A 25,297-nucleotide genomic window follows, 5' to 3' on the forward strand; every position below is an offset into this window, starting at 1 on the left:
GTGTTCTTTTTTGTAATTAGTTTTTAAAAATGAACATGACAGCAAAGGTAATCTATCTAATTGTAAAAACAGCAGAGCATCCACAATTAAATATACAACTGAATGATATACACAGCCCGGACAAAAAAAAAACGCTGATTTTAATAGGCAAATACTTAATCTATGACTGTATCATTATTGCTGTAATTATTATGTTTCTAGCATGTTTTATATTTGGCAACGGTTCTTTTAACCCTTAAAGCCCGGGATACACTGCACGATTTTTGGCTGTCCCAGACAAAACATTGCCATTGTGAAACAATCGTGGCAATTTCTGTGATTGTGGCTCTTAATCGGTGGTCCTATGCCGTACAGTTAGAGAGGTTCAAAGACGGCCGTTTTCCCGGTCTTGCGACCAAAGATAGCCTACGATTATTTTCTGACAGTGTCAGAAATTCAGCATGATCATCACACAGTGTGTTTGCTGCTACGACCTACGTCTACCGACCAGCCAATGAAAATGCGACATGAAATCAACGCAACATGGCGCTAAAACTTAAAACTGCTTACCTCAAGCTCTTTTCCCTTCTTCTTTCGCCGCTTCCTTTTTTTTCAGCACACATAAAAACTACAACTGCCAAAGTGTGATTCATCATGGTGTTTTGTTTACCACTAAGCGCATGCTGATGACGTTTTATTCTTCTATAGAAACTTGCATCGTAGCTTACAAGTCAACAGGTGTCATCATCGTACAGTCTACATGCATGTCGTACCCAAGTTTAAAGGAACACTCCACTTTTTTTGAAAATAGGCTCATTTTCCAACTCCCCTAGAGTTAAACAGTTGAGTTTTACCGCTTTCGAATCCATTCAGCCGATCTCCGGGTCTGGTGGTACCACTTTTAGCATAGCTTAGCATAGTTCATTGAATCTGATTAGACCGTTAGCATCTCGCTCAAAAATGACTAAAGAGTTTCGATATTTTTCCTATTTAAAACTTGACTCTTCTGTAGTTACATCGTGTACCAAGACCGACGGAAAATGAAAAGTTGTGATTTTCTAGGGCGATACGGCTAGGAACTATTGGTTAAGGAACTATTTGGTTAAGATTACAAGATCTTAACCAAAAATTGATGCACCTCTTGATGGAAATAAATGTTGTGATGTTATTTCAAAGTGTTTCAATACACATCCATTACCTATAATACAGTCCACTCATAATCATCATCCTTACTGAGACATGCACAGTTTACCAACATGAGAAAAAAAAAAAACATCGACTTATATATATATATATATATATATATATATATATATATATATATATATATTGTGTATTCTTAAAAATTGCACAAATTTTATACTAATTGCATTAATTAATGAAAATAGTCACTCTAAATATTAACTCAAATAGTCAGCTAATGCAACTTGGTGACTTGCTTACTTTTAAAATGATCAAATTGTTTGTACAATTTGACTACATTTAAGTGTAATCATACCTCCAAGAATCCCTCTAGAGGGCAGCAGAGAATCATGAAGTAATAATACAATACTGCATCAGAATTAACAAATTGGAGATTCACTAATATGGCTCACTGTAATAAGACGGTAACAAGCTAATATTTCCTTTAAGTAACATCTAACACAAATAATGTGGCAACATACAAAACACTGTGTTGTATATGGCAGTGCAAATGCCATAAATATGTTTACACACACAGTCACACACATATATATACACAAAGGTTTGTAAGAGAATGGAGATAAATAAACTGAATAAAAATAAAAAATAACAAAAATATATAATTAACTAAACATATCTATAATTATCCATCTATCTAAATAGGTAATACAGTATAGACATATAGCCAGCATGTGTTAGAAAGGCATTGGAGGAATTTTCCATTAAAGCATGCTGTTGTCTCTGAACCATAATAAGCACAGTGCTGTCTCACATGAAGGCTTTCACGCTCTTTGACAAAGCAGTGTAAACAATCCTGACACTAAGACACGTTCTTCAGGCAAATATCTTTTACAAGATGACGGCACAGAGGGCACCTAGCTGATAAAAATGTTGTCATCATGTTTTTTTGAGCTTAATAGGGCTAAACAAATTGTTAAGATTGTGTTTTAATAGTTTGTTTTGCTTATAGTTGTAGTATAGACCACAATGACTCTCAAACAGTGACACAATGACAAGTTCACTACAACATAAACCCACTAGGGCCTTCTGTTATATATTCTATAGTATTACACATTTATCCAAAGCTCTGTATGGCCTTCTGGATTAAGTGTCACACAGACATTTTGCAGTGCATGCAAAACACATGGCTCAACACATCATGGAACACACAGGCTCATTTGGTTTAAAGCACTCCCAAAGGTGAAAACTTCAAATAACTGAGCTCTGGGCATTTATTCTCAGTGTCAATGGTCTGCACCATGGAATCCTGCCCAGTTCATTCATCACACAACCACTAATGCACTCGTTCATAGATATGGACATTTACGACACACATCTGTGTCCACAGAGCAGTCTGTGGGGCAATCAGGATGACCTCTGACCTCTAGACACTATACATGACCAGCCGTCACCTTTGAGTGTGAGGGAGTTCAAAAGTCCATAAGCAAAAACAATTGACCCAATGTCTTTGAATACTAGACTGTCAGTCTTGATAACGCCATTAATTTTTTTTTTATCTAACCTCACTGTTCCTCACATTTGTTACAACTGAGCTACATTTACAGAATGCTATAAATGTGTTTATAGATTGATTTAGAGGTGATGGCCTTGTCGTAAATCAACTCCCTGGAAAACTCTGGATTTTTAAACCTGTAAATGCAGTAACAACCTCTACCACTAGATGGCAGACATGTCTTTTGGTTATGTATTTAGAGTAACAAAAATTAGATTTTGTACATTTTTCTGGGAAAAAATGTGAGTTGTGCTTGCCCAGTGTCCATGCAAAAACCAGATACAGAGCTAGGTTGTTGCCAGGTCATTTCTTTGAGGTTGCCAAGGTATTCTGATCTGGTTTATAGGTACTTGCTTACTGGCAAAGAGTCTTCCCAAATGGACTCTGTGATATCCCCAAATTTAGTTGATATGAATGAGAAAACTGACTATAGTAGAAGAAATACCTCATTGATACAATTGAGATAGCATTTTTGCTACAAGGAAAAGCAAGAAAGAAAAGAAAAAATGCAAGGGCTTGCAAAAGGTTTCCATCTACCATCAAGTTAAGAAAAATTTTAACTTGCAACCTGCCACACAGTCTCGCTACATACAGGCGAATATAGATGTGCTTTTGGAAATCCTGTTTGCTGTATTTACACTTGATTTCAAACTGAACCAGTGTCAAAGTGAATCTTACACATTCCTATCTATTAAATGCTAACTTTAGCTGCAACGCAGTCTGACATAATCATCCTTTGTTCAGTGAGAATTTCAGATAGACGAATACAGGTTGTACCTATAGAAACACAGTTTGTTGTATTCGCACTTGATTTCAAACAGAACCAGTGTCAAAGCGGATCTTAGGCAAACCTATGAGTTTGTGGTAAGGGATGGGATGTGGCTGCATCAACATTGAATGTTAAAACTAATTTTAATGGCAGAATAAATTACTACACCAAAAACTGGTGTGGCAATGTTGTTTACCGCAGGATTACAGGTCTGTTCAAAATCATAATCCTAAATCTGAGTAATGGTCATCCTTACACTGCTTAGTGGTGGTCTATTAAGGTTCAACATATATTGTTCCACGTAAAATAAAACAAAAATAATACATTTATTTAAAGCCCAAAGCCTTAAACTATGCATTATTCTACATATATAGCCTACTGTTGTACTTCCCCAAATTATGTGTAGGCCATACGTTTCAGTATCGTTTAAATAGCCTAACTGTGACCTTCCTGAAAATCATTAAATAATTTTCACACTGGTTTAATTATAATTTTTTGCTAATACACTCTCAGAAACAGATGAAAGAGGTTTGATTAATGACGCGTTATAATATTTCCTATCAAAAACCCAACACAGCGAATGAACGAAATAAATCAAGCGTAGTAGTGGCATCTTAATAACAAACACAAACATTCAGAAACGAGTGGAGGGCCCCATTCCTTCTAACTTCTACTTATCTGTGTGTAGATAACCACCATCCTCCACTCCTTTGTTATGACAAAGACCCTGTCATTCAATCTTTTGCTTGTTATCATCCAATACTTTGGATATCATCGATATTTTAGCAACAATCTTTCCATTGTCCACCTGTGGAGTTCGCCATGAACATACAGGGTGACGCTAAAAGATAATGAAAGTAATGAAAGATGATTGGTAAGAAATGTTATTTCTGATGATGATTGGTTATTAATACGGAATGATACACATTTAATCCTGCCCCCATTTTGTCTTTTTTCGAGCGTTTTTTTTTTACGCGTTATGTCATTTAAATATCAATACTGATTGGTCAATTTACTAATAAACTTTCCGCATCTTTCCGATGTAGGTTACAACAAACAAGGAATGTGTATAGTATGTATTTATTTATTTTTTATTGTATTATACACATCTTTTGAGATGATACAGTAGATAGATAGATAGATAGATAGATAGATAGATAGATAGATAACAATAGGGCTGGGCAACAAACACAAGCTCCTCTTATATCGATATCCTCTGATATTTCTCTTTAAATATTCTCATTTTAGACTTCTAATTTACGTTTTGCTCTATCCTCTGCGCTTCCGTGTTCATCATTGCGTCATGCGTAAGGTCAGAGGTTACTCTTTTGTCGTAAATTGATTTGTGTAGGCCGTCTGCCAGAAGCTATAGATCAAGTGAGTTCTTTACAAATGCACATATAATTGCTTTCATAATAATGTGATGTTTGTATAGATTTAAGTAATGTTATTTATGTATTATAATTTATATAATTAAAATATAAGTAAACATTTTCGCTGGGTATCAAATTTAAATGAAAAATGTGAACAGTGTGGTAGATATATAAACGGAGCCGGGCCGTGTCTGGCGCGCTGTGCGCATTAGCAGTGTCGGCAAGGTAACGGCTGCCGCATCTGGCCCGATTGTTTCGGGCCAGAATCGGGCAGTGAGTACACAGGCATCCGGTCTGATCGCTGCAGACAGAAGCGGGCCGAGTGGTAAGTCTCCGGCAGGCGAGAATCTAACCAGAACTGGGCAGAGTGTATTTTGCTATCTGGGTATTTATTTTAGTTGATAAAGATTTAAATATGGATATTTTTCTTACAAAAAAAAAAAAAAACATCTTTTCACTTCAGAAGGGCTTTATTAATCCCCTGGAGCTATGTGGATTACTTTTATGATGGATGGATGCACTTTTTTGGACTTCAAAATCAGGAGTGGCTTTCACTACCATTATAAAGATTGGAAGAGCTGGGATATTTTATAATATTACATGTATAACTCCAACTGTGTTTGTCTGAAAGAAGGTGGTCATATACACCTACAGTAGGATGGTTAGAGGGTGAGTAAATCATGGGATAATTTTTATTTTTGGATGAACTATCCCTTTAAATCACATTGTCCTTTTAAATCACATTGTTATTGTGTGTCTGTAAGTGTGTCAGTAATTTCACCATGAACATTATACTTTTGCTTTTCTCAGCAGTATCATAAGTTCCATGGTTGAGATTGAGAACCCAATGAACTCCAGCATGAAAGAAAAGACAAATAATATAAGACAGGGAGCAATTTTCCCTGGGCCCAGGTGCAGCGGTCAAAGGACCTAGAACACAACGACACTGCCAAGGCAATCAGAAACACAAACTCATCCAGCGGTCCACTCCTCTAAAACAGGTTCTTTAGAAGAGACATTTATTTGAACAGCAGAATGCATGCCAGAAATGAATAATTTACAGCAGCATTTTCATGTCTTTGTCCCCCATTTCCAGTTCAGTCCTTTTCTGCCCAAGGTCCATCCAACAGAGCTGACCAATCAAGTTCATACTTTTAAGTTTTGCATTTGAAATCCTTTAGTTTACAGCGGTTTCCTGTTGGTTATATATTTAGCTACAATGGGAGAGAGTTTATCAGGCAGAAGTTATGCCTGTTGATAACACCATCTGTCATGAATAACAGAATATTTAAAGCACCACCTGGAATCCAACGCCAGACAAATCACTCATTAACAAGAACAGCTACTGTAAACGAGTATAGAAGTGAGTGGTGCTGTAAATTCACATGCAGTTTGTACACAGTGGCATATATTTTGGACCATTTTTTCATAAATAGTCTATATGTTCACAGCTACATTCAGATATACGTGTGCTGTAGGTGTGAGTGTATGCATGGTCTCAACAATAGGGGGCAAAAACGTCTAGCTAAAACTAATTCAGTGGGAGGGGTGAAAGTGGGACTTCTCAAGGAGTCAAGGAGCCTTGTCCCATGCTGTGTTCTGTCTCTGATCCCAGCAGTTTTAGTCACGCAGCTGTCCTTTCCTCAGCCGAGGGACAGGCACAGTATATTATATAACAGTTGTAAATTTGTCCTCCCTTGTCCTTGCATGTTTAAAGTCAACATAAAATCAAAATCAACCCTATTTACTTATGATTTACTTAATCATAATCAGTCCATAAGTTATTCCCAAAAAAATTAAAAAGTTTGTTTTCGTAATCTCTCATCAAAATGTAATAACTTGCTCTATCTCTAAGGCATATATATATATATATATATATATATATATATATATATGCCTTAGAGATGTCTCAAATAAAGTCCCTATTAATTACATTTTAAAGAATATATATATTACATATACATGCATACATACACAAAATGTAATTCATATGTATAATTTATTAGCGACTTAGAACATTTTAAAATCCTAAAGTGAGGCGGATTGAAACAATGGTGCCACCCATTGGTTCAGTCTTACTCAGCTTTTGTCACATAGAGCAAGTTTGAGAGTTTCATAAGTCAGTTAATTCCCTGGGAATAAAATTTATTTAAAAAAAATATGCTGTTTTAATCAAAATTGTCACATTATAGTAACAAAATGGGACATAGTAACTTTATGTTGACTTCAAATATGGGCTTGAGTGTCACATAAAAAAGATGGATTTTAAAAATCAAAAAAATAAAATATAAACACTAGAACCTGTATTTCTTCTTTAGCAGTTACAAAGGTCATCAATAAAAAAGAATAATGAATTTATGCCGTTAAACAGAATTATTCTTCAGCTGAAAACACTCATTTAGGGGCCATTTACACGACACCGTTTTCAAATAAAAACTGAAACTTTTTATGCATTTTGGCCGTTTATTTACATGCCAACGGAGTTTTGGTGGCCTGAAAACGCAAACTTCAAAGTGCAAGTTTTTGAAAACGGTCTCATGTAAACAACAAAAACATGTGGAAACGATGACATTTTCATGGATTCGTTTGAATGGGGATTGTTTTGACAATGGTGTCGTCTGTACGCGGAAAACTCAAGGGAAAAACTTCTCTATTTTAAGCATATCGTTGTCGTGTAAACGTACCCTGCGTCTCCATAGTGGTAGTGTACATTGGTCTTTTAAAAATGATTTGTATTTGTCTTTTGTAAATGTAGTGAAAACCAGTATTTCCCAAATATGTGCAACAAACTTATCAAAAAGGATCATAATGGCAGTACTCCTTAATAAAAGCCACGATATTTCACATACTTTTATATAAACGTGAATGTGAACATAGATTAAATCATGTCAACAAATAACTTAACTGAGGAGGAAAAGTTATAGTGAAGAGGACTTGTGTACCCTCACAATGCAGTGGTTTACAACAAATAATAAAATAAAACTATTATGTAATATTTTAGATATACTCTGGCACAGTACAAAATTAAATATTAATCTAAAAAAATAGCAGAAAAGATTTTTAGTTGTTTGTTTTTTTTTTTTCTTGTCAGGAAGAGCTTATTCAGAGGAACAACAGTTCCATTAATGGATTTGCTGAGGCATTGCTTTCGCAGCAGATGAAAGTAGAAAACACAAGGAGGAAGACGGAAAGCGGGGGGAAAAGAAGAATAAACCATAACGAAGCAATACCTTAATTAATGGATACGTACATAAACAGAAGGGCCTACAGTTCTGATACAAAGATATACAGTATATGTTAAGGTCAACAACACTATACACATAATATTACTGACAAGTTCATTACCCAGAATGCGCTGGGGTTGTGCTTCAGCTAAATGGAGGTTAAACAGTGGTCTTTCAGCATCCATGTTTTGTCCCTCATAAAATGAAACAGGGTTTTTATACAGACTGAAACCTGTCTCACAGTATATTTTTGTATTTATGTCATATTTACAGGTATTTCAGTATCTGTTAGCATCACATTACGTCCTCTCAGGGTTCGAGTCTCAATACGTACTGTAGGTGTGAATGAAGATGTGCTCTGGTTCACAAGTAAATCTCTCTCGCACACACACTACAGGAAGTGGAATTCCGCTCTTCCAGTTTTCAGTCTCAGCGTTATGTCTGTGGAACAGAAGAAGTCTGTTGGATGTCCCCATCCTTTTTATTTGGCGTCCAGGTCACACGCTGCGGGGTGCCCGCTGCATCTCGTGGGTCCTGCGGTTGCGTCCTTTCTTGTTTTCCTGTAGCAGCTTCCACTTACTGGCATGTGATTGGCTGGAGTGAAGGAGCTGGCTGGCGTGTGACTGGCTGGAGTGCAGCAGATTGGCTTTCTGCCTGCGCTGTTTCCGTTCTCTCTTCCAAACCTGTTCGCAGAGCTGGTCGACGCTGTTCGGGCTCGGAGGGTTGATGAGGGACAGGAAGTCCCTGTACCACATCTTGCCGTTGGCCGGATCATTGCTGTCGGGCGTGTCTCGGTGCAGGAGATCGTCCAGGTGTTCTGCGGGAATGACGTTGAGGGTGAGGCGGAGGAGGGTCTGGATGAAGCCGTGCTCGACAGCGTGGCAGTAATATACACCCGAGTCCTTCTGATGGAGGGTTCGGATCAACAGACCCTGTTCTGTGCCCAACACCCGCTCATCGGACTTTATCTAAAACACACACACACGGACATATGGATGAAATCACATGCTCTGAGTACTGTAAACATTATTGACAACAACAGTTTCAGCATTTTTGGCTGCATTCATTCCATAAACCAAAGTGATTACATATATATATGTATATATATATATATATATATATATATATATATATATATACAGTCAAACCAAAATTATTCAGACATTTTTTATATTTTTGATAGATTTTTACTAGTGGGTGCAGGACACTATAGTTCATTTATGTAAGTGAGGATAGCAAAATAAAGTAAACTGTGGCATATTATACCCAAAAATTATTTATACAGTGGACTACCAGTAAAATTGATAAAAATTTGGAACCAAAAATTATTCAGACACTTTGACCTGACCATGTTTTGCTTAAGTGTTATCTGACATAATTAAGGTAATTTTTTTCCTGACACTAACTCTGTTCTAACTCTGAGATCTTGTCATATTTTATTACCATTTTTTTTAAACTATAGTGAATAAACTGTATTAATGAATGAAATGTTTAAATGTTTAAAGATTAAGTAAATCGTAAGTAAATAGGGTTGATTTTGATTTTATGTTGACTTTAAATGTTTGAATAAATTTTGGTTTGACTGTATATATATATATATATATATATATATATATATATATATATACACACACACATTTATTTTTGCACCTTTCTGTGTGACACTTTATATACAATTATTAATATATACAATGCAGCTCATTAATTATTTTATGATATCAGGGTAAACCAAACACACAGTTCTGAGGAATTTGGAATAAGATTGATGGAAAGCTTGCATGAATAATGAGCTGCTATTTAACATTGCAAAAATCTAATTTATTACCACATTGGAAATTAAAAATGTCAGATTTAGTGTGATTTCTCTGTTTATATAGTCATTGGTCATATGTTGTGTTATAAATAAATGAATAAAAAATAAATATAAATAAATAAATAACCATGAATAAGAAATATTTCAGATTCTATTCTTAGGTCACTAATCAAACCAGCACATCTGTAACATTGATCATGTGAACTCTTGTACAAGGTCAGACGTTCTTTCTTCCATTAAAGCACATGATGCTTTTTGGATTATTATCAAATCATGCTGGAGATCATGATCATCAGTCTTGAGGTTCATGTGGCTCAAGTGCTGCTATCATTTAAGTAAAAGAGGGAAAAACCAAATACAAAGCAATTCAATTTTTCAGTTCAACCGTTTACCTAAATTGTTATGCTGATAATATAAAACAGAAAATAGAAGCGGTTTTACTTGTGGTCTCAGACTTTAGTTTTCACTTGTGGACTCAACCATATAAACAACAGAACATATACCTCTTGTTTGCGGTCCTCTCCATGTCTCTGAAACTGCCAGTAAATAAGGGCACGTTGGGATTTAGGACTGCACTCCAGAAAAGAGCTGCTGTTCTCAACCCCATATACCATTTTATCCAGCAAACCTCTCTCGCCATCTGCCTCATCTGCTCAGATAGATCAGGAAACAACACAAAACATAAAAACAAGTGAGAAATCTTGATTCTGAGACAGGACAGACAGGACATCCAGCAGTGAGAATATAAACTGATGGTTCGGACCATATGCTATCACACAAACAAAGCCACACCCAGCATGTCTATATCACAGCTGTATATCTCTCAGTGTGTCTAGGGATCCAAGGCAGAGAGAGAGAGAGAGAGAGAGAGAGAGAGAGAAAATCACTTGTGTTAAGTGGCATCTATTCCTCGGCCTTTCATTTTCTTCTGCAGTTCTTTTAAGTCTGAACTATGAAACGTCAGAGCGCGGTGTTGTGGGTTATTGGTGCCACTATAATGAGGTGTGTTAGACCAGAACTCCGACAGGAAATCTGTGTGTGGTCTCCATGATTCCAGTGTCCATGCAATGTACCACTACCATTCAAAAGTTTCTGTTCTTAGAAATGAATACTTTTTTGTTAAAAAGTGACAGTAAAGATAGTAGGCCTATAATGTTACAAAAATGTATATTTCAAAAATAAATGCTGTTCTTTTGAATTTTCTATTTATCAACAAAATGCCTCACAGACTCCAAAAATATTAAGCAGCACAACTGTTATCAACATTGATAATAATATGAAAAGTTTCTTGAGCAGCAAATCAGCATACTAGAATGATTTCTGAAGGATCATGTGACACTGAAGTCTGGAGTAATGATGCAGCTTTCCCATCATAGGAATAAATTACATTTTGAAATATATTAAAATAGAAAAGGTATTTTAAATTATAATAATATTTCAGAGTATTGAATTTTATTCTATTTGTGATCAAATAAATGTAGCCTTGGTGAGCAGAAGAGACTTCTTTCAAAAGACCTCTTTCACAAATCGTACAAACGGGAGTGTATATGTAAGTGGATGTGTATAAGTGCATGTTCTAGAACCTGTATTTTTGCAACAGCTGTGAAACGTTTCTCAGCTGTTAGACATGTCATTAACACAGTGGAATGGACATTTTAGGTCTTGTTTCATTTTAAAAGCTTTAATTAAACACTAACCTGGCATGTATGCAGAGCTTTTATTAAAACACCGTTATGCACAGTTACAATTATCTCCTCTGCCTCAAAATGTTCATTAGTCTGCATATCCGGAGTTTTATTTTAAAGCATGACACCCTGTTCCATTAATGACGGCCTGACTGCCTTCTAGGTCACATGTTAGCATGCTTAAAGTCGTCATGAAATCAAAATTGACCCTATTTACTGTGTTAGCGCACATTACTAGTCTTGTGGTGAACAATTAATCTGTGCAAGTTAATATGCATTAAAAAATTGTTTGTTGTTAATCAAAATCTGAAACTTTACTTCCGGTCTGGAATGGAATTCCTTCTCTGATGACGTCAGTTTGACAGCTTGGGTTGAATATCGTTTAACCACTCCCCTCCAACCATCAGTCTGCTATGAGCGAGGGATGGAGAGGAGGTGCGATAAAACAAAACCCTGCTCTCTACTCAATATTCCGTTTCACTTGGAAATACGTCACAACAATGAAGTAAAGTCAGTTGCAACTTCCGGTTCTCGGGGACTTTAACATAAAGTTAAGAAGTAAAAGGCTGTTCACACAGAACTCGTTTTTCCATTCCAATGCACTACTTTTCCATTGTTTTTCTATGTAAACATGCGCTAGATGGACTTTTGCTGCGTCTCGCTCATGGCACGGCGCTCTAAAAAACGAGCCACTCATGTTTTGAGACCTTGCTTTTTTTCTCTCCATTCCACTGCCCGCGTCTAGCGTTTTTCAAAGCAAAAACCTGTTCTGTGTTTTCTATTTGAATATATTTAAAATGTAATTTATTCCTCATAGCAAAGCTGAATTTTCAGCAACATTACTCCAGTCTTCAGTGTCACATGATCCTTCAGAAATCATTTCTAATATGCTAATATGATTTGGTGTTCAAGAAAGATTCTTATTATTATTATTATCATCAATGTTGAAAACAGTCATGTTGCTTAATATTTTTGTGGAAATCATGATACTTTTTTATTCTTAGATGAACAGAAAGTTCATAAGATCTATTTATTTGAAATAGAAATGTTAAACGGTACTGTATGTTAATCTAGTTATCAAATAAAAACTTAGAAGAAAGTTCAGTTTAGATTTGTGATTGTTAACCTACAGTAACAGTGTGTTGTTGGACATATTATAAACATGATCTGAGATTCGCTGGTGTTTACCGTGGTGTTGCAGATCTGAACATTGAGTCAGAGGGTCTCCGTTCCTGATATCCTGACGCCTCGTTCTCCTGCAAGCGTACATCACACAGCAGAGAATTAGAGAGGGCAGGTGAGTGTGAGCACACTGAAACTCACATATCCACTCCCACACACATCTGTCTTGCAGAAAATCTCTCACTTTGTTATGCTCGAAGTAAATCAAACACAGCTCTTCATGAGCATATAAGTATGTCTGAAATGGAACCTGTTTTAGCTCTGGGCTGTTTAGTCTCTAACTTCTATGAAAAGACATATCATGTAGTATATGTCCTGACTGAGACGTCTTGACCTGAATGTACCTTTGAGACAACTCGGTAATGCTGGCAATATGTGAAGCCTTTTCAGCACCAGTAGTGCACAAAGAACCTTCTGAGAACATCGTCCACAAACATATTACTTGCTACTGCAACTTGACATGGACTGTGAATGTGAGACCCGTATTGTTCTTGTTTGGGAAATTGAAGATGAAGTATTAAGTAGGGGTGTGCTTGCTTTTGACGGCCCAAAGGAGATGAGTTTCTACAATGGACAGCTGGAAAGTCCAATGAGGTTTTGATGGACACTTCAAAAAAGTTCAAGAAGTCAAATGTGAAATGATATGTACTGTGAAAAGCTTTCAAAACTTCTATTGTTCTGTATTTGGTTAATTGGAAAGTGTTTAATGGTACAATTGACGTTAAGTTCACCGAAAATTTTTTTTTATCTTTTTCAATACTTCTTATGTACTTTTTTTGTGTACCCTAGTCAAAATACATATTTTTTTCATTATGTATAGACTATGCAGCATAGACATTCTAATAAAAAATATCCTTTTGTGTTCCACGGAAGAAAGACGATCATACAGGTTTGTAATAATATGAGGGTGAGTAAATGACAGAATTTTCATTCTGGTGTTCATTTTTGTATCAACTATGTGTTGTTATTGTTAACTAAAACTAAAACTATTAAAAATCGTTTTCATTAATTTAAATATTTTAGAATTTAAATAATTTAAATATTATTTTTGATTAATTTAATTAATTTTTAAAATGAATTAATTTAATAAATTAAAACATTAATATTAGATGAAAACTTTAAAAAAAAAGAAATGTTGCTTAGGCAACTAAATGAAATAATTTTTAAGATGAAGTACTAAAATGAGTAAAACTAAAACTGAAATAAAAAAATAAATTAAATCTTATAAATAACTATTTAACAAGACAAAATCACATAAAAATATTATAACAAACTAAAATTAAAATGAAAACTTAATTAAAAAAGCTAATTTAAAATATGAATAAAAACTAAAATACTAAATAAATATTACTGAATTAACACTGTCAACTACTCCTTTAAGTTTGCAGTGTTGCATGTGCTTTGAGATGCAGCCTAAAAATAGCAATGACATTACTAAAACCTCATTTAAGTGACTGTAAATGTTAACTAAAAATATGCTGAATCTATCACCTTGAGCTATTTCAAACAGTTAAAAAAAAAATTAATTGAGACAAAAAAAAAACTAATTGAGACAAAAAAAAAAACAGTAGCTTTTGATATATATTTGCCATTAGAAAGGAATTCATAAGCTCATTGTGGGGAAAAAAAACAAAATTCAGTGGAAAGAAGCATCTTTTTCATTTTAGGTCAACATTGCAGTGTTTCATTGTTCCTTACTGTACCTCTTAGCAGTTGGGAAGTATCGTGAACATTGTGAGCCATCCCAGGCACAGTAAGGATCACGTGCCAGACAGCACTCAGCGCAGGCCTTCCCGTACACGTCACAGCGATGCAGAGGCATCTGAGAAACCCCAATGGTGGATCCAAGATAGAGTTGTTGCTGTAAAGATAGAGCAGAGAGATTGAGACTTCCTTGAAACAATGACGGCAAAGTTTTTGTGGTCTGTTGTGGTGTGATAGCTGAGTTAATGACTGTTTCACTGAGGATACGGGAACTTTCTCGGGGCTTGCAGCTGTTTAATTATATATCGCTTCAGATAACCTCTCAGTGTCTGTTTGATTATTCACACCGTCTAAAGGAGAGATCACGCTGCAGTCCTGAGTGTAAAACCAGCTGGTGTGTGTGACACTGTGTGTGTATGTGTGGCCTCTAATGGCAGTACCTTGTGTTGCCGTGTTGTGTGAGTGACTGTGACAGCAGCCCCTGCTCTGCGTAATGTAGATTGAGGTCAAGCAACGCGTGTGTGTGTGTGTGTGTTGGGGTTTTTTGGTACATGATAAATCTGGCTGGTCTATATCACCTCTGTCAACAAAATGCAGAGTGGCATGGTAAGTTTCCTACAAAACACTCAGTGCTATCTTAGCTGATCAGTTGACTCTTTTTCAAAAATCTCACATGCTAGGCTAGTTCTGCTCTAGGGAGGTCACCTGACTTATTGGGTCTTATTGTGAGTGAATGGTTTCCATGCACAAATCATGATCTATCAGCCAGTTTGTACATTTTGGATAACTTTAGAACCAACTTAAAACCACATGTATGCAAAAATCACAGATTCCTGGCCTTAAAAAACAACCAACCAACCAACCAATCATCCAAACCAACCAACCAACCAACCAACTAACCAAACCAATCAACCAACCAACCAACCAACTAACTAACCAACTAACCAAACCAACCAACCAACCAACCAACCAACCAACCAACCAACCAACTAACTAACCTAACCAGCCAACCATCCATCCATCCATCCATGATTTCCTCAAAAATATTAAGCAGCACAACCATTCTCAACTGTGTAAATAATAAAATAATAACATAAAAATGGTATTTGAGCAGCAAATCAGCATATTAGAATGATTTCTGAAGGATCATGTGACACTGAAGACTGGAGTAATGATGCTAAAAATTCAGCTTTGCTATCACACAATAATAATAATAATAATAATAATAATAATACATTGAAATAGAAACTAGTTATTTTAAATTATAATATTTCACAATATTACTGTTTTACTGCATTTATGGTGAGCATAAAAGACTTCTTTTAAAAACATTGCAAAATCTTACTGACCCCAAACTTTAGAATAGTAGTGATTCATCAGTGTTAGAACAAGGGTAAGAACAAATGTATGTACATATGCAGCTGTGTTCTGTAAAGTATTAGGCCTGTTTCGCTATTTTAGATTCACTCTGTTCCCTGCACTTCACCTATCAAACCAATTATGTTGCTCAGTCTTGCCTAATGGAATCATGTTCAATGCCGCCACATATAAAGAGCTGCTTTCACCACCTTTATTGCATTAAGGGATCAGTTGTTTGAAGTTCTAATAATACATACCTGCTTTGTGGAGAGCTCCATGGCAGTAATGGCTGTTGGTTCCTGTAAAAAGATATATATACTTCATATTGTTTATCACTAAAATATTACAAAATATATCTCAGTATGAAAAAGGGGGAAATTGATAAGAGTCTATAAATTGTGCCTTTGGAGTGTTTTTGTGGAAAAAAATGCTACACAGTAGAATGTACAGTACAGTAAATTGTTTTCTAAGGGAAAAAAATACTACTAATAAAGCTATTAGAAATAAATAAGTATAAAAGACTCTATAAACCCACTCTGAACACAGTCATCTCTTCCAACAGGACTTCCTCAAGGTCATGCCATGTTCCTCTAGGGATTGAAACCACCTTAAGAACTGTGCCCATGTCTACGGTAGAAAAATAACATGATTAACTTTGCTAAAAAAAAATCATATAAATCACATTATTTAATTCTACACATTATTATTCTACACACCAGTGCCGATAAACATGACATCATACTGGCCGTCCTCTGCCTCTACCCTGTCCACCACTATCTGAGTGAACTGGTAGTCAACATCAGTTTTGATTATGATTGGACGGTTGTTGATGGGGAACACTGGGTTGTACATGGCCGGATGGCTTCTGGCAAATGTGATAACGTCATCAGGAAAGTCCTTTGTTGACTCAAAACCATCAAACGTTTTGCTGGGGCACTGTAAGCATTCAGGAGAACTTGTGTTAAAATCAAAGCAGGCAATTCACTTTCATTTGAAAAGTAAATTGTACATTGGTATCGGCACTGACTGGCCGTCTTACCGTGCCAGGTCTTGGGTATGGCACTCTACCCAAAAATGGTACCCATTGGTAGTTGGGTCCATCTCGATGGGCATACGGGCCCAGAAACACCCTCCTGATATCTGCCATACTGTACATGCATACCGCTGAGCCCTTAAAGATGTTACTGTAAACCAGAGAAAAAAGTAATTATGAGTTTTTTTCACAGGTTCACCTTTAGGGACTTAAAATACAATTATCAAGCTTTGAATACAAAAAGAGAGAATAAGCAGACAGGCTTTTGACTGGGAATTTGGTGTAAATTGGATGTATTAATACCTGGATGTTGTAAATACAGCATAGATAATAGGGTTTTTAGGATCCTTGGAGCTCATGAGAAAAACATCCTCTGGAAACAATTAAACACAATTTCAGTCACTGGCAACTGTGAGTGGCCAACTAAATACTTCTAAGTAGGGCAGAAGAGTAAAATTTGAAGGTATTGTAATAGGGTAACTTACGTAGTTCATCAAAGTGTGTGTCGATGCCATTCAGGCCAGGAACGGAACAGATTAAACGAGCCTTTAGGAAGGTGGTCCATTTGTTCACCAAACTCCTGTGGCCTCCAAAGTCGTTCTGTCAAAAACAAATTAAAACCTACTTGTATCATCTTACTTCACATTTACTTCAGAGAAGCCAATGTGTGAAAGAATATCATTGTGAGCTGAAGAAAGTGCTTCCATCCACATCCATCCATCATAAACTTGTACTCCACACAGTTCCGGGGGGTTAATAAAGGCCTTCTGAAGCGAAATGATGTGTTTGTGTATATCCATATTCATATCCATATTTAACAAGTTTTGAAGTAAAATATCTAGCTTCCGCCAGACCGCCTTCTGTATTCAAGTTACTAAGAAAGTGTGAACTGGCGTTGCGTCAGGTTGAATAGGGAAGGCGTAGGACGTAGCATAATCTTTTTGAACTGCAAGAGTTTTACACTTTCTTCGTACGCTGAATACGGAAGGCGGTCTGGCGGAAGCTAGATATTTTACTTCATAACTAGTTAAATATATTTTTAAATATTACATTATTTTTTTTATGTTTTTACACAAATGCATCGCTTTGCTTAAGAAGGCCTTTATTAACCCCCCGGAGCCATGTGGAGTACACGTTTATGATGGATAGAAGTAGATGGATGCACTTTCTTTAGCTCATACTCGTGGGTCCCATTCATTGCCATTATAAAGCTCGGATGCGTCAGGATATTTTTTTAAAATGTCTCCAAGAGAGCGTCAGAAAGAAGAAAGTCATATACACCTAGGATGGCTTGAGGGTGAGTAAAGGGCTAATTTTCATTTTGAAAGTGAACTAATCCTTTAACACTACTTTTTTTTTGTTGTTGTTGTTTTTACATTTTTGTAGTTATATGTTGGGTGTTGCTTGTCCATGCAAAACTGAACTAGTTTTGAAATTCAAATTTATATTTAAGGAAATCAAATAAGGAAATTCAAAGAAATTCATATAATCCTAATAAAAAATAAATAAAGTTTGTTAATACAAACTTTGAATTTTGACTTGACAACTGCATTTGAACATTTAAAAAGTCTTAAAGATTTATGGACTAGTGTCAATTTCTCAGAATACCATTATCTGTTCAATTTCTTTGAACTAAAATTCTGTAAATTCTTGTGGGGCAATGCCAATTTAATTCAAATTTCAACTGAATTGTGAGTATAGCTAATTCAATTTGAGGTAACAGTCCACTTTAGACATTCTACTAACTATAAGTAACTTTGCAACTACATGTCAACTACCAGTTTTTAGTGTATTTATACTTTATTTTGATGCTCCCCCAACAGTCTACTAATGCTCTAAAGAGAGTTAGTTGACATGTAGTTGCAATTAATGAAAGCTAGTTGACATGTTGTTGCAAAGTTGCTATAGTTAGTAGTAGAATTCTTAAGTGGACTATTGAAATAAAGTATTGAAACTATTGAAATCATGTTTCTTAAGGTGCACTTATAATGTTATCAAGATTTTTACATCAAATAATCATTAAGAAATTTAGTGTCTCATTTAAGATACTTTTCAATGCTTTTCAACACTTTTTACAACATTTTTACTATTACAGCTGCCGAGATCAACTAATTGTGGAAAGTATTGATTACAGCACTCTACTGAGACATTCAGATAGTTAAAAATAAACAGCCAGCCTTGCACTGATGTATTAATTTCTAATACATAATAGAGTCATTTTGGCAGCTTTGTTTAAAAAATTAAAAAGCTGCTATTAAACCGACAATGAAATTTTGAGCTCTGAAACTTGCAGTGTTTTTATAGTACCATGACATCTTACATGTCAAAATATCAAGAAAAATCTTAATCTATGACCGTTTTGAAGTAGATGCAATTCAACATAAGTCTCAAAAAAATCATCCATAGCACAGATAGAGAATTACTATTGATACAGATCATTTGAAAGAGGTGTGCATGTGTATTTACTCACACATTTTACACCAAAACCTGGCAGTCGGCATGTGAAACACATGAGCAATATAAACAGTCTCCCTCGCACTGGATCGATCAGCTCTAATTAGCAGGGCTGGAAAATGCATTGCATAAACCAAACATACACTCTGCATAATGAGACAATTGTCTGCACCAGTGAAGGGAGGATTCCAGTCATACCGGAATACCGAGCGAGCTGTAATTGAGAACACCTTTCTACCGCTTCAAGCTGTAGACTCGCACTTGAGCTGAACGAGTCTGCCAAAGTCTCACATTTTCTCCACAGAGGAGTCTTTGTTCTCTCGCCTGATGGCTCCTGTGACATTTTAGGCATCTCTTAAGTTTCACTGTGGGGGGTGAGAGCAAGGCCGCAAAACAGCAGAGGTGAAGCCTAATGCAAAAACACTGGCTCTGGCCATTCTCCTACCTGTCTCGCCACCATGAGAAGGAGAGGAATGGAGCAAAGGTTTGTGTGTACGCAGCTTAGCAAAGAGAAATCTCATGATATGAAATCTTGTTAATATTTCAATCGTCACTGCAGCGAAATGTATGTATAGGAACCTTTTTGGAGTTTTGCAAACAAATGTAGGAAGAGGCACGGTTTTCTAATGAGCCTAGGTTGCATCTGGGGTAAAGTTGAAACATAACTGATAATTCCAGTCTTCTGAGATATAAAATGAGTTTATATGTGTGTGGATCAGCCAGTGGAGTCATATATATGGGGTCCTTTGGTGTATGTGTGTGTGAGGAGTCTTTGTACCTTGCATAGCTGTCCGATTCTGGCATGTGTGGCTTTGCTGATTTGCTCCCCATCAATGGCATTCTCTCTGAAGAACAGATAGATCTTGTCATCTTCAGGGTTGTCACTCTCTGGGATGAGATGCACACTGACAAACCTAGGATCTGGATGGACAACAAACAAATAATTTACCCAAAACTAGTGTGGACCAATAAGCAAGAGAAGCACCTAACCCTGGTTGTAAGCCTAAACTTGACATAAACTGTAAACTTGTCCCTCAAATCTGACAGGTTGATTGGAATGTTGTTCCAGGATCAAAAAAGATGTTTATCCAGGAACATGCTGCACTTGGTGAAATCAGGTTCTGCCACACATACGATACTATGACGCAAAACATGTTCACTGGAGGCAAAGGCATTCGTTTACTCTTTAATTCAGTAGTTAACAAAAAGAAGGATGAGGAAATGAGGCTATTTAGTATATAATACTAATTCACTCATACATGTTAGCACACAAGCTGTGAGGTGATGACATTGATAACTTTTTTTTTCAGATAGAGATTAAAAATTAAGGAATTCTCTATTTCTCTCTCACACATATAACCGCACATTTGTGTGGGTAGTTCATGCAAAACATGACCATAAAATATTATTTTTATCAAAATGTTGCGATAAAATTATATGTCCTGTATAAAGTTTATATTTCGGGTGGTAACCATTCCTTTAAAGTTTTTATGTTTAATTTAATTTATGGAAGATGAGATATAAAGTCCACACAATTACCTCTTTACTGCCTTATTTTATTTTATATTATTTTTTAATTTACTCTGAGACTTTCACACTTTTTTGCTTTCAATGAAGGTCATAAACACACACACACACACACACACACACACACACACACACACACACACACATATATATATATATGTATAATACATGTTTTATATGTATAATGTACAATTACATTATACATATAAAAATGCTGTTTATAAGGAGCATGTCCAGTATGCTCAGTATGAGCATTTCATAACTGGTACCCATGTAGCCTACACTACCATTCAAAAGTTTGGGGTCAGTAAGATTTTATTATTATTATTATTTATTTATTTATTTTTTATTGAAAGAAATTAATGCTTTTATTCAGCAAAGATCCATTCAATTGATCAAAAGTGACAGTATAGACATATAATGTCACAAAAGATTTCTATTTCAAATAGATGCTGTTCTTTTGAACTTTCTAATAATCAAAGTGAAAATGCAAAAAAAAAAAAAATGCTTTATGGTTTCCACAAAAATATTAAGCAGCACAACTGTTTTCAACATTGATTAAAAAATAAATAAATAAAACAAATTTAACTTCTTGAGCACCAAATCATCATATTAGAATGATTTCCAAAGGATCATGTGACACTGAAGACTGGAGTAATGATGCTGATTCAGCTTTGATATCACAGGAATAAATTACATTTGAAAATATATTAAAAGAGAAAACAGCTTAAATTGTAATATTGCTATTTTTTCTGTATTTTTCAAATAAATGTAGCCTTGGTGAGCATTGGAAACTTTTCAAAAATATATATAAAAAAAAAAAAAACGGTGCATGCAGTATACTGATTTACTTGCATTCATTTTAAATATAAAGTCATGGGTACTCTGTGTAAATGTGTTTTTATTTATTTATTGTTTATTTCCTTTTTTTATGTCTCACCGTTTAGCCATCTGGAGTCGTGCTGCTCTGTTCTGATTGGATGGTGCTTGCCTAAAGTTCGGAAAATGGCAAAGTCCCGGCCCATGAAGTCTGCTGATGTCCCAGCATACAGTTCCCCATCTGATGATCAAACACGCAAATTAAAACTCATATTCAGTATGGTTAATGTGAGTTCAATGTGGATGGAAAAAAAATATATATCAGGAGATCTAGGATCTAGTTCAATCTCGGTTTTTGTAAACTTTAATAACAGCTCAGGTAAGGATTCAAAGAGGTGTGACAGTCAACACTCACAGGCAATTTCACGCTCAGGGATGGCATGAGAGAATGGGACTGTTTGTGTGTGTCTGTGTCATAAGTGACCTTTAATCTGAGACGAGAGATTTAACAGTAAAACGCTCTGCAGGTAGAGCATAAAACCAGAGGAACAGTCTGCACCGGTCATCTTGAAGAGAGACCATTAATCAAGGGTGTTGAGTTTCCATTCAGAACACATGAACCAGAGCAAAACACGCGCTGGATTATGCACTGCCACACACCAAATACACACACAGAGAGAGGGAGAGACGGACAGAAAGAGACCTATATTCATTTTCACTAACTAACCAAATCGTCTTTATGTTCTGTTTATAGTTTAATTAATTTCTCAGAGTGCTAAATAAACCAGCTCATTGAAGCATAACAAAACTGCTATTGAGAAGAGAAACGTGTTCTCTCTTTCTCTCCAAATAATTATATTATCAACATAATTTGAGTGACAGGTTGAGATGAAAATGATACATGAATTTCAGAATTTCAGTTATTATAGGTATTATTATTTCCTTTTTTCCAGTCCATACATGATTTTCAGCATCTCTCACTTTAGCTTCACATTGCCTCACACACTCACCGATCAGCATGGAAGCAGTCAGCAGTTTGGGGTCATAGGGACTCTTTCCACGGCCATTTTCAAAGTTTGACGACCCTAGCCGAAAAATGTTGTCCTGGATAGAAACAAGCACACAATCAATCTTATGCAAATCCACAATGAAACATTCATCGATTTTTCCTTACATTTCACCCTTAAACACTTCTTTATGATTCATTTTATGGTCTTATCTGCAACCTCTAAATAATCAAAAATGGCATAATAATGTGACAGAATAGAATAGCCAATGTACTGTGAAATAATAACTGATGTGATGTGTTTACCTCCGGGCGTTTGCCCACTTCCACATAAGCACAGACGGGATGAAAGGCTCCTGTTCCACACACATACAAGTGCGTCTGATTAAACGGCTGCAGAACCTTTATGAAGTTAGAGCACTCCTTCTGCAGAGAGAGAGAGAACGAGTCAACATTTACTGAATTTATGATCAGAAAACATAGCATTTGTATTGATGTAGCCAATGTTTGACCAACAGGAACTTCCAAAACAACACCTTGAACTTGACAGAGAGAAAAGCAAACTAAATCCACGGTGTATCGGCATTTCTTGATTCACAGTCGTCACTGCGTTCTCAGATAAATAAACGCATCCCATCTGTGTCAACAAATGGCAACATACACAGACAGCTTATCACCTACACACACACGTTGGGTTTCTATGTTTTATGGGAACTTTACATAGACATAATGGTTTTTATACTGTACAAACTGTATATTCTATCCCCCTAAACCAGTGTTTCTCAAACTTTTTCTGCTATTCCCCACTTTGGAGAAGGGTTCAGAGCCCCACCTGTCCCCAATCGCCCCAACAAAATGGTAATAAACTAGGCTTTTAGTTTAACTGTTAAAATTTATTAAAATATATTTTATTAACATCACATTTTAAAAACATAACTTCAAATAACAGCATTAAAAACTTTCAAATAGAGAAAATAAAAGTGCAATTATATTATCACTTTGTATGAAAAGACTTTGTTCAAAAGTAAATAAAAATAATTAGGAATTAACCCTTTCATGCGTGAGTTTAAATTAAAATATTCTAGCTGAGTTTTTTGTTTCCCTTTATTGTTTCCATGGCGACGCTTCACGCTTGTCACGTCACACACCGCAGCTACAATAACACAGTATGACAGATGTATCGCTTTTATTTAGTTTCTCCTTTTTTAATATATTCACAAACTTGCTTACCATGTCATCAACTATCTGATATTACGATTCTCAAATATGTTTAAGTGAGTGTGTTATGTTGTTTAAAAACCTATTTAAATGATCTTGATCTATAACGCGAAATGGGCGCCACCATGTTTATTTGCGCAGCTGCTCAGAGACCTGTCAGTCAGATTTACAGCACGTGAATTCATCAGTTTCTCCCGAAATACATGTAAGTAAGTGGCCGGTGATCTGGGAGAAAAATAGAGTAAACTTTATAGTTACTTACACTATGTGTATCTGATATGAATAAAACGGGTCGGCAAATTATATTTGAACTGATTGTTATTGCTGCTTACATAGACATCAGTGTGTATTTTACAAGCTCTAAATGTATTGTTTTACTAGTACTTATGGATTTTTAAATGTCTGAAACCTAAAATAAACATTATGTTGTTGAAAACATTGCATACATATCTGCTGAGCCCGTCTGTCTCTGGCTCTGCGCCAGCCAAAGCGCGAAAGCACAGTTTGAATCTGACAGTTATGTGACGTCGCTGAACGTTCTAAGTCCCATATGTGGGACCGTACCGCTCAAAAGGTTAATAGAGATGGGCACAAAAAAAGTGACCAAATTTCCTCCCGTTTGTCACGCCCCACTTGTCATGTCTCTATGCCCCACACTTTGAGAAACGCTGCCCTAAACTAACCCTACCCCTAACAGAAAACTGTCTGCTATTTTAGATTTTCAAAAAAAAAAAAAATAAATAAATAAAATAATTCTTTATGATTTATAAGCTTGTGGCCTTATGGGGACCAAAAATTTACTGGTATTACTTGTGGATACATTTGGTCCCCATAACGTAGGGAATACCAGGACCACACTCACACTAGAAAGTATTTGGACACACTAGGGTACACTTAACGTCTGAACAAAGTGCAAAATAGCAAATAAATTTGACTACATTCAAAAGTTTGCACAACAACAAATCAATACTTTTAATTCAGCAAGAATTTGTTAAATTAATCAAAAGTGACACTCATATTTTTTACAAAAAAAACAATATATTTTTTAAATAAATTATTTTGTACTTTCTATTAATCAAAGAATCCTGAAACAAATATCTTTTTTTTTTTTTACTAAGCAGCACAGTTATTTTCTACTAAGCAGCACAGTTATATTTCATAAATTCATAATATTACCTTTTTTTGGTGTATTTATTTTTATTTTATTTTTATCAACAGCCTCTGTGAAATTAAGACTTCAAAACATAAAAAAAAAAAAATCTTACCAACCCCAAACTTTTTAACAGTAATGAAAATAGATGGAGTATTTGTGCACTTTCTGGTTTTCAATATAGTTAGTGGAACAGTTAATGTGGTGACCTAAACCTGTGATTACTCTGCTAGGACACCTGTGTGAACTTGAGGGGAACTGACTTCATACATCCACTAATAATTACCTTCAAATTATCACCTTCAAT

General features: G+C 35.6%; 1 protein-coding gene across 1 annotated transcript in view; it reads right to left on the reverse strand.

The window, feature by feature from the left end:
* Positions 1-5,793: 5,793 nt before the first annotated feature.
* Positions 5,794-25,297, reverse strand: part of sema3ab (sema domain, immunoglobulin domain (Ig), short basic domain, secreted, (semaphorin) 3Ab) — a 42,435-nt gene continuing 22,931 nt past the window's right edge. The window contains exons 4-17 of the mRNA XM_051871167.1: positions 22,929-23,048; positions 22,627-22,720; positions 21,738-21,857; positions 20,049-20,191; positions 17,302-17,416; positions 17,120-17,189; positions 16,823-16,967; positions 16,500-16,719; positions 16,319-16,410; positions 16,041-16,082; positions 14,424-14,581; positions 12,727-12,794; positions 10,357-10,502; positions 5,794-9,008 (exon numbers count right to left, since the gene is read on the reverse strand). Coding sequence (XP_051727127.1) covers positions 8,538-9,008; positions 10,357-10,502; positions 12,727-12,794; positions 14,424-14,581; positions 16,041-16,082; positions 16,319-16,410; positions 16,500-16,719; positions 16,823-16,967; positions 17,120-17,189; positions 17,302-17,416; positions 20,049-20,191; positions 21,738-21,857; positions 22,627-22,720; positions 22,929-23,048 — 2,004 coding nt within the window. The 3' untranslated portion in view covers positions 5,794-8,537. The remainder of the gene's footprint in view (positions 9,009-10,356; positions 10,503-12,726; positions 12,795-14,423; positions 14,582-16,040; positions 16,083-16,318; positions 16,411-16,499; positions 16,720-16,822; positions 16,968-17,119; positions 17,190-17,301; positions 17,417-20,048; positions 20,192-21,737; positions 21,858-22,626; positions 22,721-22,928; positions 23,049-25,297) is intronic.

The sequence above is a fragment of the Ctenopharyngodon idella genome, chromosome 18, assembly GCF_019924925.1.
Source record: "Ctenopharyngodon idella isolate HZGC_01 chromosome 18, HZGC01, whole genome shotgun sequence".
Classification (NCBI taxonomy): Eukaryota; Metazoa; Chordata; class Actinopteri; order Cypriniformes; family Xenocyprididae; genus Ctenopharyngodon; species Ctenopharyngodon idella.